This window comes from Balaenoptera borealis (assembly GCF_965194805.1).
Source record: "Balaenoptera borealis genome assembly, chromosome: 20".
NCBI lineage: Eukaryota > Metazoa > Chordata > Mammalia > Artiodactyla > Balaenopteridae > Balaenoptera > Balaenoptera borealis.
In genome coordinates this window covers 13,168,657-13,187,825 of record NC_138879.1, presented here as the reverse complement: position 1 = coordinate 13,187,825, position 19,169 = coordinate 13,168,657, and the positions used below count along the sequence as shown (strand labels likewise).

General features: G+C 54.5%; 2 protein-coding genes across 2 annotated transcripts in view; one reads left to right on the top strand and one right to left on the bottom strand.

Moving 5' to 3' along the window:
• B3GNTL1 (UDP-GlcNAc:betaGal beta-1,3-N-acetylglucosaminyltransferase like 1) overlaps nucleotides 1-2,793 on the top strand; it is a 107,596-nt gene extending 104,803 nt beyond the window's left edge. The window contains exon 14 of the mRNA XM_082374255.1: nucleotides 56-2,793. The gene's annotated coding sequence lies outside the window, so the exon portion shown is untranslated. The remainder of the gene's footprint in view (nucleotides 1-55) is intronic.
• A 156-nt stretch (nucleotides 2,794-2,949) lies between these two features.
• Nucleotides 2,950-19,169, bottom strand: part of TBCD (tubulin folding cofactor D) — a 174,335-nt gene continuing 158,115 nt past the window's right edge. The window contains exons 33-39 of the mRNA XM_082374178.1: nucleotides 18,161-18,282; nucleotides 15,637-15,714; nucleotides 12,505-12,594; nucleotides 11,955-12,042; nucleotides 10,807-10,913; nucleotides 8,438-8,522; nucleotides 2,950-3,208 (exon numbers count right to left, since the gene is read on the bottom strand). Coding sequence (XP_082230304.1) covers nucleotides 3,194-3,208; nucleotides 8,438-8,522; nucleotides 10,807-10,913; nucleotides 11,955-12,042; nucleotides 12,505-12,594; nucleotides 15,637-15,714; nucleotides 18,161-18,282 — 585 coding nt within the window. The 3' untranslated portion in view covers nucleotides 2,950-3,193. The remainder of the gene's footprint in view (nucleotides 3,209-8,437; nucleotides 8,523-10,806; nucleotides 10,914-11,954; nucleotides 12,043-12,504; nucleotides 12,595-15,636; nucleotides 15,715-18,160; nucleotides 18,283-19,169) is intronic.

Genomic DNA, 19,169 nt, shown 5'->3' with positions numbered 1-19,169 from the left:
TTAATGAGATTTGTTTTATCTGTAATGACCTATTTTGTTCTTCCCTGAATGACAGCTGTACTAGCTTCAGTCCAGCCGAGGCGAATTGTTTTCTCTCAGCTCGATGAGGATCTCATTCCAGTGTTAAGTCCACTGTTGCCGTTCAAGAGGGGCAGCTGCCCGGAGCACCCAGTCTCCCAGCAGTTCCGCTGCAACATGTCCAGACGTGAGCTTGTCCTGTTTGGGATCTTGCTTCTATCACCAAGTATGTGGCACCGTCTCCCGAGACCCCAGGTGCACACAGGGCAGGTTCTCTGGTGTCTCTTGACTTTGTTTTCATATTTTCCAGTTGTTTTTCTGGATAAAATTCCTTCAGATCTTCCAGTTCCCCAGTTCTCTCTTCAGCCATGTCTAGGTGGTTGTTTAATTCATCCATTGAGCCTTTTTTCCCCTGATTTCCTCTTGATAATTTCTAACCCTTTTCAAAACTGAATTCATTTTATATTTTGTGTCTTCTGGGGTCTGATTTTATTAAGGTCTTGCTAATGGTGCCTTGTTTCTTTGTGCATTTTGTGCAATTTGGGGATGTGAGCTTATGTTCTTCTCTCTGTGGGGCTCAGCCTGCATCCTTCCAGAGAGGGTTTTGTTTGCCTCCTCTGCCCAGTGTCTGTCAGCACCGCTGGTCGGGGGCCAGTGTGACTGCATTTCCCTCCACCAGCACCAGGCAGAGACCGAGACAGGTGTGCTCCTGTGGGTACCTACTTCTCACTCTCCTTGCTGCTGAGGGTACAGCTATTTAGGGCCCCAGCTGTGTGTGGGGTCTTCCAACTAGATGTGGCCCTGGGCCTTACGCTGTCACATCCACCCTTCCCAACCAGCCTCCAGGGCTTAGCAGACATGGATCCTGGGGACACCAGGGACCTGCTCACTGGGATGGTTCACTCTGTGTCCGGGACATGGCCGTATGCTCACGGCCGCACCGCTCCCCTCACATATCCTGTTCCAGGCACGAGGCTTCTTGCTGCTCTTCAGACCCACCCACCTCACTCCCACTGGGGCCACAGGTGCCCTTCTCTGCCCCTTTCGGGGGGGACTCCTGACCACTCCCTCTACCAGGTCGCAGCCCAGCCCGACTTGCTTCAGACCACTGCTTTCCACGATGTCCACCTCTGCTGTTGTCTGCTTCTGGCCACGTCGTCAGTCCTGAGGGGGGACTCCCCACAAATCCGTCACCTGGACCCAGGTGGGCTCCAAATGAAGGAGGAGGTTCCCAGCCACCAGGCGCCTGATGAGAGCAGGTGGTGACCAGCAGGATCTGACACGGCTGAAGGTGCGCAGGGGCGGCTGGACACTGCCGGCTTTGTTGGTTTTCCTCGGGTTGCAAAGTTAGACCAGCAATGAAAGAAGAATTGCTTCATGATACAGTATCATCAATCAACGTGGTAAACTGGCCTGTCTCCATGTCTCAGAGACCCTATCTCTGGAATCTTGGTGGTTTTTAAAATTATGCTAAAAACAGTTCTTTTTATTCCTTCTCAAAAGCTCCTTGCTTGGTTTTCTCAGCCAAGGTCTAGGTGCTGCTCTGTGGACCCCGTCTGCTGCAAGGATACAAGTGGGGCCTCCTGTGGCCGCCCTGCAGGAGAGCCTTCCAACCAGCGTGGCCTCACGTGGCCTGAGGCCACCCGGCCATCCAGGACCCCTCACCACATGACAACGTCCACCAGCTATGGGGCCTCTGGCTATTCTTCCATTGAAAATGGAAAACTCTCTACTTATTTTCAAGAGGAGACATGTTTTAAGGCTTAAATGAAATTAAAGTTAAAACCTCACGCAAGACTAACATGGGCTTCCACTCTCAGGGAAGGTCAGCGATGCTGGCATGTCCAGTGGCTCAACTGGAGCAGGAGAAACTCACTTGGCAAAGGCAGCAGGAAAACACGTCTCAGGATTGCACCAACAACAACACCCACCATGGCCTCCAGCCATGGACCCGTGGGCGCACACGTCCCAGGAGGGGCAGTCTGCCCCGTGGCCCAGGTGCAGGAGCACTGTCCTGGGCCCATGGCCGGACGACTTCACCTCAGATGTTCTACCTGCCCGTCCACATCTGTCCTGCAGCCAGACCTCAGCCCGTGAAGCAGCAGGTGGAAGGGTGGGGATGGCCCAGGAACCTGCCACACAAAGGCTCCCGCAGTAGGCGGCCTGACCCCTCAGCACTGAGACTGGCCACGCAGGTGCTCAAGTGGGGGACCTTTACACACATCGGCCTCACTGGCCCCTGGACAGGCCCATGTGGACAAAAGCAGCCTGTCTTTGCTTCAGAAACCCTGAGTGTGTACCCCATTCTGGACAAATGAAAAAAAGGTTCAGACAATGTGGTTCTTCTCCCGTCACCAGAAAACCGCTTCCTGGAGGCCACACGTCGGCAGATCTGTGAAGCCACTGACCGTGCCCTGCTTCCGTCGAGGGTTTAAGCTGCCGTCACAAGTCCCCTGTGTGGCTGGAACTGGTCCTGGTGGGATTCTGAGAACACGGGTCAGCTCTTTCTGACTGAATGAAACCGCACGAGGGCGGGTGACGTGCATGTGACGGCCACGCACGCTGGGCACTAGAATGGGGTGAGGAGGGAAGACGGCCCCCACCCACGCTGCAAAAGCAACCCAGAGGCAGTGCTTGACGGCACCCACCCCCACCCCGAGGCATGGCGCCTTCTCTGCCCCCGCAGCATCTGACATGTAACGTGAGTCGCTCAGAGCTTGTCAGCGGCTACGAGCAAGCCCAACAAGGCCATGGTGGACGTGGCGACAGGACAGCCCACGGGAGGCTGCAACCGGCCTGTCCCGGGCCTGTCCCCCCTGGGGCCACCTCTCCCAGCGGGTCTCGGTGCAGGAGCCGGGAGAGCCTACAACCCCCTCTGGTTCCAGCTCCCCCACCGGCACCAGTGTCAGGCACAGGCAGATACAGAACTGCTCAGCATGTGATGATTTTATAAGTAAGACACAGGTTAGAGATTAGGACAAATGCACCAACAGCCCAGGTCACTGTGGCACAGGATGCACGGAAGGAAATGCCACCTCCAGGGGACGAACTCCGGGTCCCTCACACGCACCAGCCAGACCGCCGCCGTCCATCCAGGTCCTCCATGCCGGCCATGCCCGGGCTCCTCCTCCCAGCCAGGCAGGCAGAGGCAAGGACTCAGCTTCCCGGACCGGCCTCAGCGGACACTGGGCTGCGGAGGACACATGGCAGGGTCAGGCCGGTCAGCGCTGTCTCCCCAGCCCTCCCTGGGTCGCGCTTCCTGCAGGAAACTGCATCTGTGCCGTTTCCCCGAACGTGCCAGGAGCCCCGTGGCCAACACAGCCTCTGGGCAGCAAGCAGGGGGGGAGGGTGACTATACTGTCCCCCAGCTTCATCCACCTGTGCGACATTTTCCTAATAAAAATGCAGAAAGCACGTTTCCTCAGGAAGCCAGTGTTGTGTTTGGCCGTCACACGAGGAGAGGGGAGAGTTGACACTCAGCCTGCCATCCCCGTCACCCACAGTGTCACCTGGGGGCCAACCAGAGCTGCCCTCACCCTGCATCTGAGGGGGTCCTGTAGGGGCCCCAGAGAAGGGCCAGGCAAGGTGGACACTAGAACAGCACGGTCGGGGGGAGGAAAGGGGGAAAAAGACGTCACCTCAGAAATAACTTAGCCACAAGGAGAACAGAGTTAAGAGCCCAGTGAAGAACTGAAGGACAATGAAGAGAGAGGCAGCTGAACGGAAGGCAGGCCACAATCACCTGGGCCCTGGGAAGCGAGGGGCGCCCCAGCCAGAGCCCCCTGCCCGGTGCCGCCCGTCCTGACTGCTGTACGTCAGGAAGGAATGCTGTCCTGATGGGCGGTCACTAACAAACAGCAGGAAAACTGCAGGAAGTTAGCAGAAGGGGAAGTGAAATGGTAAAAATGTCATTAACCAATCCAAACAAAGACAAGAAAGGAGCAAAGAAACAGGGTTGAATAGAAAATGGAAAGATGGCAAACTAACCCAGTAAATCCAAAATCACACATTAAATGTAAGTGGAAACACTCCAATTACCAAAAACGGTTAAACTGGATTAAAAAGAGATGAGACCTATCTACTGTTCATAAGAAACACATTTAAATGTAGGAACACAGAAATTGAAAGTGAAATAATTAAAAAAGATAAACTACATAAACACTAATCAAAAACTCCGCTGTGGCTCTATTAACACCAGACAAAGGAGACTTCAACCCCTCCTGTGGTTTCCCTGAGGACGAGAACACGAACCAGGAGGAACTCTGCCCTGGACCTGCTGCTGCAACAAACACCTTGTGCTCTGGTTACTTATTAGCTCCTGTTCCCCCAACAAGGCTGGCCTCCAACAAAAAAGTACAAAATACAACAAAAGGCAAGAAAAAGCAGTCTGAAGAGACAGTGCAAATGTAAGAACCAGACTCAGAAATGGCAGAGACGTTGGAACTATCAGACCAGGAATTTGAAACAGCTGTGATTAATACGCCGAGGACCCTAGTGGACAAAGTGGCACCACGCAGGGACAGACAATGTAAGCAGCGGTGGAAGGGCTGGAGACCACAAACACGGTAACTGAAACGGATGCCTCCGACGGGCTTGTCCTAAGACCAGACGTGGCCAAGGAAGCAATCAGTGAACTTGAAGACAGGTCAACAGAAACTTCCCAAAATGAAAGGCAAAGAGAAACAAAAATGAAAAAAAAAAGAATATCGAAGAACTGTGGGACAATTACAGAAAGATGTGCAACATCTCTGCTCCAAAAACCATAAAACACTGAGGGGGTCCATGCATGGACACACCATGTTCATGGTCAGAAGACTCAGAGCAGAGACGTCACTTCTCACCAAATCGACCTTCAGGCTGCAGGCAACCTTGGCCAAACTCCTGAAGCACAAACTGACAAGTTGATTCTACAGGTGGGGTGGGAACCCAACAGCCAGGAAGAGAAGACAATCAGGAAGAAAAAAGGACCACAGGATTGAGACGACTGGGCACTGTGACCCACTGTGAGACCTAAACCCATCCCTGCATCTCTAGGACTGAGACCTACATCTGTATCTGTAGGACAGGCTGCGCTGGCTCACGGATGGACAAAGAGACCCAGAGGACAGACAGTCCAAGAGTAGAGCCACATGTGTGGCCTGACGACATGACGTAGCGAGAAGGGAGCTGGGTCAGCTAGATCGTGAGTCCAAACGTAAAAGGTAAAACAGTAAAGCTTTTAGAAAAAAACAGAGAATGTCAACCCTGGAGGAGATCAAGATACCCCAAACAGGACCACATTAGGTCTAAGGACAAGAAGGCCATCCCTGGAGGAGGGGACATTTGCAGGACGTGCATCCAGAACAAGGTCCCTGAAGACAGTATAAAAAGACAGACAACCTGGAGAGAACATGAGAGATCTGACACATGATGAAAGACGATGTCCGAATGGCTCAGATCTCAGAAAAGGTGGTCACACTCCCGTCACCAGGGAAACCAGCGGGCCCACATCCTGGAGCTGCCACGGTGGCCCTGAGCACACACGCTGCCAGGGAGCCCCGGTCGCTTTGGAATCTGCTGGTCAGCATTTCCCACCGTGAGTCCTCGGCCAGGCGAGTCCACCGGAAATGGGAACCGGTGACCCCTGCAGCCTGAGGCTCACGTCGGGGGGTGTTCAGGGCAGACACCCGGGTGCGTGGAGACCTGGGACCACGCACTACAACCGCCACGCACTTCTGCACGGACGTCCTTCCTCAACAGGAAGCTCAGGAGCAGCCTCTCCAGAGCCAGGGTTCAAACCCAAGGCCAGAGGGACACAGCCGATGGGAACAGGAGGAGGGCACGCCCCCTCCCCAGGACCACAGTCCGTGCTGCTGCGACCCACTCCCGCTCCTGCAGGACCCACAGACTGAAGAGAAACCGAATTCTGATTCTCTGCCAAGGACACATAAAACAGTCTCAAGTCTCCCAATGACACAACCTGGAAGAACAGCCTGTGGCCCTCGATCTCAGAAAACCTCAGCTACAACGCACACACCACACTTGCCGTGGAGGATGGCAACTTCAGCAGACACCAGCAGGCCCTGGGAGGCCCTGGAGGTGACAAAGTCCCAAGTGGGATGGGTGTCCCGGGGGCAACCGACACGGCGGAAGGCTGCTATGCTGCTCTGAGGGCGAGAGAGGCCAGGGCGCTCGGCAGAGGGCTGGTCCTGGGTGCCGTGCTCCCCAGGACACACGTGAGACGCGCCTGGCTGGAGAGAGCGTGCTGGCGGGGTTGGGCCAGGGGACGGGGCGAGTGGGAGCGGCAGCGGAAACGCTGCCCCATCGCTTGGGGGGCCCCCGGCTCAGCCCACGGGGAGGAGCTGGCAACGGGCACAGGCTCTGGCTTGCAGGGTGAGGCTGGGGGCAGGTGGGAGAGGAGAGTGGGGGCCTCAGCTCTGCTCCCAACCCACGGCCCTGCCAGGGCCGCCTCCCTGGGGTCCTGAAAGCCCTATGGGGACCGCGACATGGAAAGCGAGGCAGGCAGCATGGCCTGGAACGTTCTAGACCCTGGAATTCAGGAAAGGAGCTTGTTGGAGCTGCATTTGGAGGCCTCACAAAGAAGGGGCCCCGGGTAAATCAATGAAGTTGGAACACACCCTCACACCATACACAAAAATAAACTCAAAATGGTTTAAAGACTTAAACATAAGACACGACACTGTAAAACTGCTAGAAGAGAGGACAGGTAAAACATTCTGACATAAATTGTACCAATGTTTTCTTAGGTCAGTCTCCCAAGGCAATAGAAATAAAAACAAAAATAAACAAATGGGGCTTCCCTGGTGGCACAGTGGTTGAGAATCTGCCTGCCAATGCAGGAGGCACGGGTTCGAGCCCTGGTCTGGGAAGATCCCACATGCCACAGAGCAACTGGGCCCGTGAGCCACAACTACTGAGCCTGCGCATCTGGAGCCTGTGCTCCGCAACGAGAGAGGCCGCGATGGTGAGAGGCCCGCACACCACGATGAAGAGTGGCCCCCGCTCGCCGCAACTAGAGAAAGCCCTCGCACAGAAACAAAGACCCAACACAGCCAAAAATAAATAAATAAATTTATAAAAAAAAAAAAACAAATGGTACCTAATCAAACTTACAAGCTTTTGGACAGCAAAGGAAACCATAAAAAAAAACTGAAAAGACAACCTATGGAATGGGAGAAAATATTTGTAAATGATGCAACAGACAAGGGCTTAATCTCCAAAATACAAACAGCTCATACAACTCAACAACAAAAAAACAACCCAATCAAAAATGGGCAGAAAATCTTAACAGACATTTCTCCAAAGAAGACATACAGATGGCCAGTAGGCACATGAAAAAATGCTCAACATCACTAATTGTTAGAGAACTGCAAATCAAACCTACAATGAGGTACCACCTCACACCAGTCAGAATGGCCATTATTAAAAAGTCTACAAATAACAAATGCTGGAGAGGGTGTGGAGAAAAGGGAACCCTTTTACACTGTTGGTGGGAATGTAAGTTGGTGCAGCCACTATAGAAAACAGTGTGGAGGTCCCTCAGAAAACTAAAAACAGAATTACCGTATGATCCAGCAATCCCACTCCTGGGCATGTACCCAGACAAAACTATAATTCAAAAAGATACATGCACCCCTATGTTCAGAGTAGCACTGTTCACAATAGCCAAGTCATGGAAACAACCAAAATGTCCAGTGACATGAATGGATAAAGAAGATGTGGTACGTATATACAATGGAATACTACTCAGCCATAAAAAAGAATGAAATAATGCTATCTGCAGCAACATGGATGCAACTAGAGATTATCATACTAAGTGAAGTAAGAAAGAGGAAAACAAATACCATATGATATCACTTATATGTGGAATCTAAAATATGGCACAAATGAACCTATCTACAAAACAGAAACAGACTCACAGACATAGAGAACAGTCTTGTGGTTGTGGGGTGGGAAGGGACGTTGGGATTAGAGATGCAAACTATTATATATAGGATGGATAAACAACAAGGTCCTACTGTATAGCACAGGGAACTATAATCAATATCCTGTGATAAACCATAATGGAAAAGAATATGAAAAGAATGTCTGTATGTGTGTAATTGAGTCACTTTGCTGTACAGCAGAGATTGGCACAACATTGTAAATCAACTATACTTCAATTTAAAAATTAAATTAAAAAAATTTAAAAAACCAACTTACAGCAGCTAGGATGTGGGAGAACTTAAATACTCAGTTTGGTCTACTGTTTGGATAATGATTAGTAAACACTTCAGATGTTATAGTAAAAATTCTATTGATTAATAAATATTGAAAAAGCTAGAAAAATATTTTAAAATAACATCTATTTTAAATTATAAAAAAAAGAAAAAGAAGGGGCCCCAGGTCCCCCATGTGGCCTGAGGGGACAGGTGGTTACCTTGGGGACGAGCTGAGGTCTGGGCACGCCCAGGAGGTCACACAGGCGGTTCCGCTGGGCTCTCACGACCGGGAGCTCTGCATCCCTGGGGAGGAGGAGAGGGGGGCAGCATCAGCCACAGGAACAGTCTGTGCAGCCAAACCTGCCAAGATCTTTCAGCTCTCACTACACTTCCTGTCGGGTGTGCAGAAAACCCAAGGCACCTTAGATTAGGTAGGAATCAGGGAAAAAGGACGCCTCACTCCAGAACCTACACCCCGGCGAGCCTAGCTCGGGCAGGACACCTGCACAAGGCTTTGCTCCTGAGCCCCTTCTTGGGAAACTGCAGAGGACGAGCCCCACCAAACAGGGAGCCCCGTGAGGGGCACTCGGCCCCCAAACAGCCCAACCCAGGGGCCGGCGACAGGAAATGCTAAGACAGCGGCACAGATTTTAGCCCATGGGTTTTAAGTGTTATTTGACTTGGAAAGCTGTTTACTTACAACTTTCATTAAAAACAAAAATTAAATTTAGCAATACCATAAAGAAAACTGGGCATGTTTTTCTTTTATAATAAGAAAAAATGAGCTATCTTTAAATCCCCTGGAAGGTTAACCCCGCCCTGAACTGTGAGAGGAGAAAGGCAGGCGTGGGGAACTCAGGGGAACTCTGGGATCCACTGGGTGTTGGTGCTTTCATGTCATGCTCCCTTCACTGTCCTTTTCAAGCTGAAGAGTTCTGAGTGTGATGTAGAACGTGCCTCCGTGCTTTTAAAGCTGACAACGTAACAGAAAAATGTGTCCCGTCCCAGCTGCTCACAGAGCGGAGGCATCCACGTCTCCTGAGGCCACGTTTTCTGCTCTGGAATTTTCACCGAGGCGCCCGCAAGATGTTCACCAGAATGCCCTCCTGCTTGAGGCCAAGTATCTCCCTAGAAAACCTTAACGCAGCCCTAAAACCAGAGGCCCTTTTCTGTCCTTCAGGCCACAGTGGCTCACATCCGAACAGGGGAGCTGGGCCATCAGGCCAGGAACGGAAGCTGCATCAATGTGAGGTCTGTGCGGAGCTCAGCCCTTGTAGGAACGTCACTGTTTTGAGGGTAGTGCATGTGAGTAGGTTATGCACATCCTTTCCCGCGTAAGCAGAGTGCACTGACCCCAACGGCAGAACCCAGTCCTGGGGGACCCTCATCACTGGTGCCTGAGCAGGCCGCTGCCTAAATAACCTCTGAACTTTGGTCCTGTGTCCAAAACAGGGCTGAGGAGAGTGGTCACCCTGTAGGGGCGTGTGCAAGCGCCTGAATGTGCACATGCACGTGTGTGTGTGCGCGTGAGTGTGTGCAGTGCCTGGAATGGGACAAGCATCACTCCCGTGTTTGTCATCATTCGGTGTTGCCCGCTGGACCCATGCTCACGGGCTACCCCTTTCCCTGCTTCCCCATCAGCCCTCTCCACCCCCATTCAACACCCCTCTTTCAAACCTGCCGTCCAAACTCACTGAGAGTTGAGGAGCCAACAGAGATGGCAGGAAATTGTGCCTAAAACGAACCTGGAGACCCGATCTCGAACAAGGGGTGACCCTGGCTGGCTGGGAGGGAAGTGGGTGTCTGGGGTGGGAGGGAGGAAAACTTATGCTTCCTGATTCCCTCCGTCTGTTTGATTTTTGAACGTGTCCACACGTGGCCTTTTCCACCAAGAGTGAGCAAAGGCCAGTGGACGGCTCTCCTCTGCGGCGAGTCTGGGCCTGGGGGCTCCTGCTGCAGCCACTCAACACCCTTCCGCTCCTTGGGGGCCACAACTGACACACGTGGCACGTCCCCGAGGAGGGAGAAACTGCCTGCCACGCCACACACTCCCCTGCATTTCTGACGCCACAGTTCAGGGGGCAGGAGCTGCCATTCTCGAGTGATTTCAACCCCAATAAACTGCAGAAACAGGTGCACCAGCGCCCACCGGCACCCAGAGCCATGATGTGATCAATAGAAAAGCGACCACAGAGAATAGGAAGTCAGCCTCTAACCAATCAGTGCTCAGAACAACCCACCTTTTCACTTACAAAAATTGTATTCGGGGAAAAATAATTTCACTTTGAAAATCTTCCAGCCTGAACACCCCAGGAAGATCCCCCTCCTCCCTCGTCTGGCCGCCCAGCCCCTCTTGGGTGTAAGGAGTGAGCCTGTGCTACAGAAACACGGACACGTGGGTGAGGAGAGATTGGTTACAGACACCACTGCCGCCTCGTAAACCCAGAGCTGAGGCGGAGGGCTGGAGCCCGTCTTCCCTCTTTGCTCTGGAGGGTTTGGGGAGAGACCACGAACAGGCTCTGGGCGTCCCGCTCACTTTGGCGCTGCACCCGCCACACTCTCGGGGAGGGCAAGGGCCCACGCTCACCAGGCCGTGCCGTTGAGCACAGCCATGACCTCATCTAGGACGTCCGCGGCCACCACATCGTAGGTCAGCACCATCTCGTACACCTGGCTGGCCGTGCTCTTCCGGATCTGGAGGGACAGAGCGAGTTGGTGGGAAGGGAAGGCCCGTGACAGAGAGCAGAGCTGACGGGACCCTGCCCGGAAGCAGGGACGAGGGCCCAGGCACCTCCCGGGGGCCCAGAGTCCAAGTAAAACAGGAAAGGCTCGCCAGGCAGACGGTTAAGAGGAGATGACCTTGGACCGCCGCTCAGGAGACTGGGGCCACAGCTGATGAGTGACCACGAGGCGCGCTCCGCCAGGGCCGCCCCGTTCCCCTGTGGTCCCCCAGAGGCCCTTATCAGGAGGAACGTCATTCTTATTGAAATGCTTCATTAAAAACCTGCACCTTATCAGAGAAGTCTTCTCACCTGCTTTCTTTTCTAGCTGTCCCTGGGGGGGACTTATTTAATGGAACAGGTGCTCTCGGAATCCCAAGGCCTCCCCCAGAGCTCCTGGTTTGGCAGGTCAAGGCCTGAGAATCTGCATTTCTGATAATGGGGGAAGGGGCGTCCAGTGACCCCACTTTGAAAACAGCTGTGCCAGATGAGAGTTAAAGTTACTTTAGCTGTTAAGGAAGGTGTCACATTTGAGTTATCTGAAGAGCATTTCTTCTGCCAAAGGGAAAGAAGAGACTTCCTGAGAAACCTGACCCCAGGGTGGGGGCTGTGAGGTAGGCGCCTTCCAGGAGCCCCTGAACCAGAGCCTGCAGGACCCCGATGGGCTGAAACTCCCCACCCCCCGACCCCATGGCAGGGCACCTGGGTGCACCTGCGGCCAGGATCCCAGGGGGCAGGGGTCCCAGCCAGCGTCGGGTGTTTCCCTGGCTCCTGGGCTCACTCCCTGGGGCTCCAGGGGCACATCTGGCCCCAGGCCCTTCGCCCCCAGGGGCCAGGCTCAACCAGCACACTGCAGCTGCTGCATCCACAGGCACAGCATGCCCCGCCCACCCTGATGAGGGCCCACCCTCCATCAAGGTCCGCTTGCACCAACACCAGGAAGCATCAGACCCCGGCACCAATGTGCAGGCCGGGACGCTGGCCCCGAGTGGGGCCTGGAGCCGCAGACACTCACCACGGGGAAAGGGTGGCAGAGCAGGAGGAACAGCTGCAGGAGGACCTTCCTCCTCACGTCGCCGGGGAACTGCACCAGCCCACAGAACCTGCAGGGACCCCGCACTCTGGTGAGCTGACCCCCGCCCAAGCCTGCTGCCTGGATACCCCACGCCTTCACTTCACTGGGGGGCCTGCCAGTCTGCGTGGGACGGGAGGCCCCCCAGGTGCTGCCCGTGGTGACCCCCAGGCCTCGGCTGTTCCGCTAGGGAGGCAGCCCTGGGTTCACGTACACTCTCTCCCCGCAGGTGGGGGTACCCAGATCTCCAGAGTGTCGGGGAATCGGGGCTTTTTCTATGACAACACTCCCTGACCCAACGCCCACCTGTCTGGGAGGCTGGTCCAAGGGTGGGCAGGCTGTGGCCGGGCCCACCTGCTCCACCAGGAACACCGGCCGGCGTGACCAGGGCCACCCGCCTCTCACTCTGACATCAGAACGCCCCCGACCCCGGGCTCTCAGCTGCTGGGCCGGCCCCTCCCTTTACCGCCTCAGTGAGTTACTTGGAACTCACACCGCGATGCTGGCCCTCAGTTTCTGGACGTCTTTGGACTTCTTGATCTCTTCCTTACAAAGCGCGAGCAGCTTCACACAGAAGGGGTGGCTGGAAGGAAAGCACAGGACCCAGAGGGGGGCTTCCAGGGAACATCTGATGATGGTGGCCGCCCCCGAAGAGGAGAAGCCTCGCCCCTGGGGACATGCACCAGGGCACGTCAACACCAGGGCATGTAACTGGCTCCTTTGCAAGTGCAGCAGGGGACAGACACCTGCTGTCTCGTGCACTCAACAAACCACCTTCCCCGCAGCACCTCCCCGGCCTCACAGACCCTCAACAGGAGGGCAGGCTGACCCCTGGTGGGGCCTCGACGTAACAGGAACACCTAGAACTCGGCCCCGCTGCAAGCCCAGCCAACGTGTGCCGTGTCAGCGCCAGGCTCAACCCAGGATCAAAGCAGGACGACCGAATCGTGACCAGGCCCCACTCACTCACTTCCAGGTCCAGGTCCTTGGAGGGTCAGGGAGGGACTGGAGGCACCCTCCCCGGCTCTGCTTGGCCGAGGAGAACATGGGGCCACGGTGGCCACGACCAGCGTGAGTCCCCATGAGATGAATGCTCCTCTCCTGCGGAGCCGCAGCCCCAGGCCAATTCTGGCCATACGACGAGGGCTGAGGCACAGTGGTCTGAGTGGCCCCACACTCCCTCTTCCCGTCCACTGGCCAGATAACCTGGGATATGGCTGGGGGCAGAGCCTTATGTCACCAGACTCCCGGGCGAGGGCGCAGGACAGACCTCCCGCCCTAGGCAGGCAGCAAGCAGCCGCCCGTGGTGGCCACTTCAGGGTCAGCCTGTGACAGCAGCTCCCCTGACCAGAAGTGGTCCCAGGGAGACTCTCCCGTCTTCTCAGGCTAAAGGAGACCTCAGCCCCCCACGGGCACCGCCGCCACCTGCCATCCACGTGGCACCACTATCCTCTCGGCCGGCCCGCCCTCCAGCCCCACCCCTCCCTGATCCCTCCGGCTTCTCCCCACAGCTCGCTGAAATGCCTGTCAGGGACCAAGTGACCACCAGGTCGCTGAGGGCCGCGGTCACTCCTGTCCTCAGCCTACGTGACCACTCAGCACACATCATTGACGCCCCCTGTGACTGCCCCTCCGCCTCACCTTCTTCCTGGTAGATCTGCTTCCCCTCTGCTCCCCGTCTCCCTAACAATGGGGCACCCCTACAGCTCTGTCACGGCGCTTCTGTCTACACACCTCCCCTGGCCACCTGTCTACACCTGCCCCCCTGGTGGCCTCATGGGACCACATACCACCCATTTTCTGAGGACATTCCACCGAGTTCCAGCCCGGAAGATCCATCTCCTCTGGACGAGATCTAACAAGCATCTTAAGCCAAACATCTCTGCTATGAACTGAATGTTTGTGTCCCCGAGATTCCTACGTTGACGCTCTAATCTGGAACATGAGAGTGTTAGGAGGTGGGGCCTTGGGAGGCGATTAGAACATGACACGGAGCCCACGGTGGGATCAGTGCCCTGCAAAGAGGAGACACAAGAGGTGGTCTTTCTGCCATGGGAAGACACAGCGAGACTGCGTCCCTCTGCTGATCTCGGATATTCAGCCTCCAGCACCGGGAGGAATGAGTTTCTGGTGTTTAACTGCCCGGGCTGTGGTACTTCTGTTACAGCAGCCTGACCTGCTAGGACAGCCTTCCAACTGGACCTCCAGGCCTCTCTGGTCCACACCGACTCCATCCAGCCTTCCTGTCTGAGAACCACTGCCCCCTTCCAGTGGCCAGTCCAGGAAGCCCACAGTCACCCTTGGCTGCCTCGTCCCCTCATACCCACACTGATCTGCAACCGGTGGCTTCTGGCAAGACGCACGGGCCACTGCTCTCTCCAGCTCCCCGGCTCCCACGTCTCCTGCACGGCAGCAGCCCCTTCCCTGGACCCCGAGACTCCCCTCCAGCAGCAGCAGCTGGAGTGCCCATGACCCCCCGCTGCGGGAGGTGAGCCTGACACTTGGGGTACTATTTTCTCCTACCATTTCATTTTGAAATTTTCAAACCAGGAAAATAGGTTAAGATCTGAAACAGAATATTTAGTAAGCAGTCATACAATGTATAAAAGGATCACATCCCACAACCACGGGGCGTATCCCGTGAATGCACAAGTTGCTCTGACAGTAGGTATAAGAAATGTACCATGTACATCACAAATGTAATTTGTGATGTACCATCAGCAAATTAAAGGGGAAACCCTTTGATGTTATTCAGTTAAAAGAGCACTTGAGCGTCTCAGCAAAGACGTAACAACAGGGACCAGATCCACTCCCACCTGGAAGAACTAAAAGTGAACAAAACTCACTAGACAGCAGGCTGCAAAGGACGGTGACCACTGAGGCCTGGGAGGCAAAGGAGGTGAGCCTGCAACTGCCCAGCTTCCTGCCTGCGGAGGGGACACGGAGGGGACCTGGGCAGAACCTGGTGCCACCCTGAGTTTTCGGTGTGCAGGGCACAGGGCCCCCAAGGATTCACCCAAGCCCTGATCAGTGCAAGGACACTGCCCCAGACTGGGGAAGGACCCCCAGAAAGATGACACACAACGACTGTCACCACCAGCCGAGCAGGAAGCTCTGAGATCAAGCAGCCGATCAAGCAGCAGAGACCTCAGAAGTGGGAGAAAATTAACCCCAAGGCACCAGAGCCTCAGACAGGGAGGCCGATGAAGCGTCTGCAGCGTACCTGTGCTCGGCAGCTGAGGAGCCCCGAGCACAGCAGAGGAGGGGAGCGGCCTCTCAGACCCGCTCCCTGCGCCCACACCCACCCGGCCTGTCTGAGGTGGGCTCTCCACCTGGACCAGATCCCAGCACCGCGACCATCACGGCCCTCTGCGATCCCCATTCACCGTCCTGTCTGCCGTCCGTAACTGCCCTGACTGCAGGCCCCCGTCAGAGGGGACACCTCACCTGCTGTTTCCTGCCTGGACAGCAGGGCTGCAGCAGGGGCCCCCACCCCCATGTGGGAGCAGCCAATGCTTCTTGGTGGCACTTACACGGTGTATAAAAACTGACCCTGAACGTACTAGAAAGCTATCTCCTAGAAGCCGGATTTCTGGATCTCACCAGCCGTTCTCTGAACACTTACTTCTCCTCGGCGGTGAAGATGGCGAAGCAGCCGTTGGCTAGCATCTGATCCAGCATCTTTAGCAGCGGCACAGACACCCTGGGAGAGAAGACATGTGTGAGACGCCAGGTACCAGAACCCAGCAGAAGGGAAGACCTGGGCACGGGGGAAACTCAGTGCTGCTGAGATGAGGGCTCTCCCTGGACGGCCGTCAACTCAACCCCAACCAAAATCCTGGCAGGACGTGTGCGGAAAATGACAAGCCAATTCTAAAGTTTATATGGAAACACAAAGGATGAAGGAGAGCCCAAACAGCTACGGGAAGAAAGGACGAAGCTGGAGGGCCAACACTGCTCAATTTAAATAATTGTGGCGGGGACTTCCCTGGTGGTCCAGTGGGTAAGATTCCGTGTTCCCAGTACAGGAACGTGGGTTCGGTCCCTGGTCGGGGAACTAGATCCCGCATGCATGCCACAACTAAGAGTTTGCATGCCGCAACTGAGAAGTCCGCACGCGGCAACACAGATCCCACGGGGCCACAACTAAAGACCCGGCACAGCCTAAATAAATAAATATTTTTAAAAAATAGTAATTATTGTGGCAAAGCTCAAGTGATCAAAACCGTGTGATCCTGGTGTGAAGACAAGCATCAACGAAGAGAAAAGTCCCAAACTGGGCTGCACATCCACAATTTCTGACAATGATGCAAAAGCAACGCAGCGGGAAGGTCAGTCTCTCCCACACGTGGAGCAACTGGGCGTCCACAGGCAAAACCAGGACACAGACCTGGACCTGTAGCTTGCATCACACAGAAACCAACCCCAAACGGACCTGAAGTCTGAATGGAACACTCAAACTATGAAACTTCTAGGAGAAAATGTAAGAGAAAGTCTTTGTAGCCTTGAGTTAGGCAGAAATTTCTTAGATATGACACAGAAAACACAATCCATAGAACAACAAGAGTACAAACAAGTTTATCAAAATGTAAAATATTTGTTCTTAACAGAGAGACTGTTAAGAGTGTGGAAGACAAGCTAGAGGCTGGGATGAAACATCTGCAAATCACGTCTCACAAAGGACCTGTCCAGTATGTATAAGAAAATCTCAAAACCCGGCAGCAAGGTAAAAAAGCAGCACCCAGTTTAAAAATGAGCAAAAGATCTTAACAGATACCTGACCAAAGAGGCTATGCAGACAGCCAGCAAGCACCCGAGAAGATGCCCGCCACCCTCAGTCAGGAGGGAAACTCGAATTACAGCCACGACGAGAAACCACACCCCCTTGGATCGGCTAAAAGGAAAGGACCGAGCACACCAGCTGTGGTGAGGACGTGGGCGCCCAGAACTCTCAGAGGCCATGAGCAGGAGCAGGAAACGGTCTGTCAGCTTTAAATATTCCCCCGCCCTGTGACCCCAGCCAGTCCGCTCCTTAGCGTTCACCCAAGAGCAAAGGGAAGACAGCTCCACATGAAGGCTTGTGCGTGAACGTTCATCACAGCTTCACCTGCAACTGCCTCAACCTGGAAACAACCCCAGTGCCGGTCCACAGCTAAACAGACAAATTGTGATGTAACCACACAACAGAACATAACTCAGCACTAAAAAGGGTGACTCTAAAAGAAACATGCTGCATCCGAGAAGCCAGACACTAAAAGGGCACACACTGCATGATCCCACTTAAGTAATGTTCTAGAAAATGCCAACTAAGCTACAGTGACAGAAAGCAGATCAGTGGTTGCCTTGGGGCTGGGGGACCCTGGGGAGGTGGGGTTAGAAGGGGCAGGAGGCAACTGTGGGTGACAGATGTGCTCAGTGTCTTGATTGTTTTTATGGTTGTTGACATGAGTCAAAACCTCTCAGACTGTACACTTTACGTGTGTTTTGTTAGATGTCTTCTACACCTCCCGACAGCTGCTTGCGGAAACAGCAAAGAGCAATGGCCTGAGTTCCTGTTTGATGAGAGCTATCTGTGCATCCCAGGGACAGGACAAGGGCCTGCACGAGGGGACCTGCAGCCATGCAGTGGTAACCGGGGGCCCAGATGCTCTGGGACAGTTGAGAACGGAGTCCAGGAACAGCCCTCTCAGAAGGTGCAGGAAACATCCCCAATTCTGAGGTAGGGCTTTTGGGTCTACACTCCATCTTCTTGGAAAAGCAGTTAACAAAATGCTACAGCAAAAACATTTAGAAAACAGGTCACGTTCCAATCCTGGCAGGCTGAGATCTCATCTTCTCGATGGTCGTGGTTGTGTGTGAACCACGTGTCTGAGCAGTGGCACTGACATGTTGGTGTGCGTGACCAGGGAGCACCACAGGCCAGAGCCACACGAACTCTCCTGGCTCACAGCCTCTGTCACCTTACTTCCAACATATACAACCGGCCCAGAGTGCAGGCTGCGAGGGGCCCGGGAGGTGACTCTGGTCACGCCCTTGCCTGGCTGTGCCCACGTTCCTCACCTGGGCCCACCCTACCTCCCCTCAAAACCCTGCTGGGAAATGAGACCCTGGGGATCTGAGAAACCACTGCGAACAGCACCACCACTCACCTGTCGTTCAGAAGGCTGTCCTCAAAGACCTGCAAAAGGGTCCCAGTGAAGTCCTCCAGGGCTTGCGGGTCGTTCTGAATCCCCTTCATGTACTCAAAGAGGCCCTGTGTTGAGTACCTGACCTGTAATACGGCATTCTTGTAAGAGGGACAAGACCACGCCACTCCTGGCACCCTCTGCCCCAGGGATGGCCGCGGTGACAGACTCACAACATCTGCTACGGAGAGTGAGGATCCCTCAGAGCCTGTCCGGGCCGGGCGTGAGCACGGCCACAGTGCAGACACCCGAATCGGAAACGCAGCTCTGGATGCAGCAACACAACCCAAGCCCTCACATGCTGTTGCTAAATTTGGACCCCTTAGATGCACGGTATCTGGGCGACCACCGCTGCTGGGGAGCAAAAGCAAAGGCACCTCCCCTCAGGTCAACAGCTAACACCATCGCACAACCAACACCCAACTGGTGAGTTCTCACGAAGGAGTCTGCAGAGCAAGAAAGCAGATGCAGGCCTCCCTCTGACAGCAGACACTGGATCACGTGACACAGAATGTAGGAGGATATTGTGTGTTAATTATTACAGAGAAATGCAGTCACAAAGATAAGCATGCGATGGAAAAGCACGAGAAACAGATTTCAAAACAAACTGAATGGTAATGAAGATACAATTACTGAAACACCAAGAAATGCAACAGTGGGAGGGAACGAGCAGGCTACACAGAACTGCAGAAACTGCAGTAATCTGAAAAGAAGCGCGAAGGCGGAGAGGACTGACTGTGGGCGGGAGTGAGGACGGTGGAGGACTTTCCAGAAGTGACGACAACCAGGAATCCACTGGTTCAGGAAACACCGAATCAGGGCCCAGGGAGCGATGAGGGGCAAGAGGGAGAGGGAGGGGCCCACGCAGGGGCGACAACACAACAGAATGGAGACAACACAACGAACCACCAAGAAAATGCACAAACAGGAAAGAGGAACCTGGAGAGACAGGTTGGGGAACCATAGGGCGCTT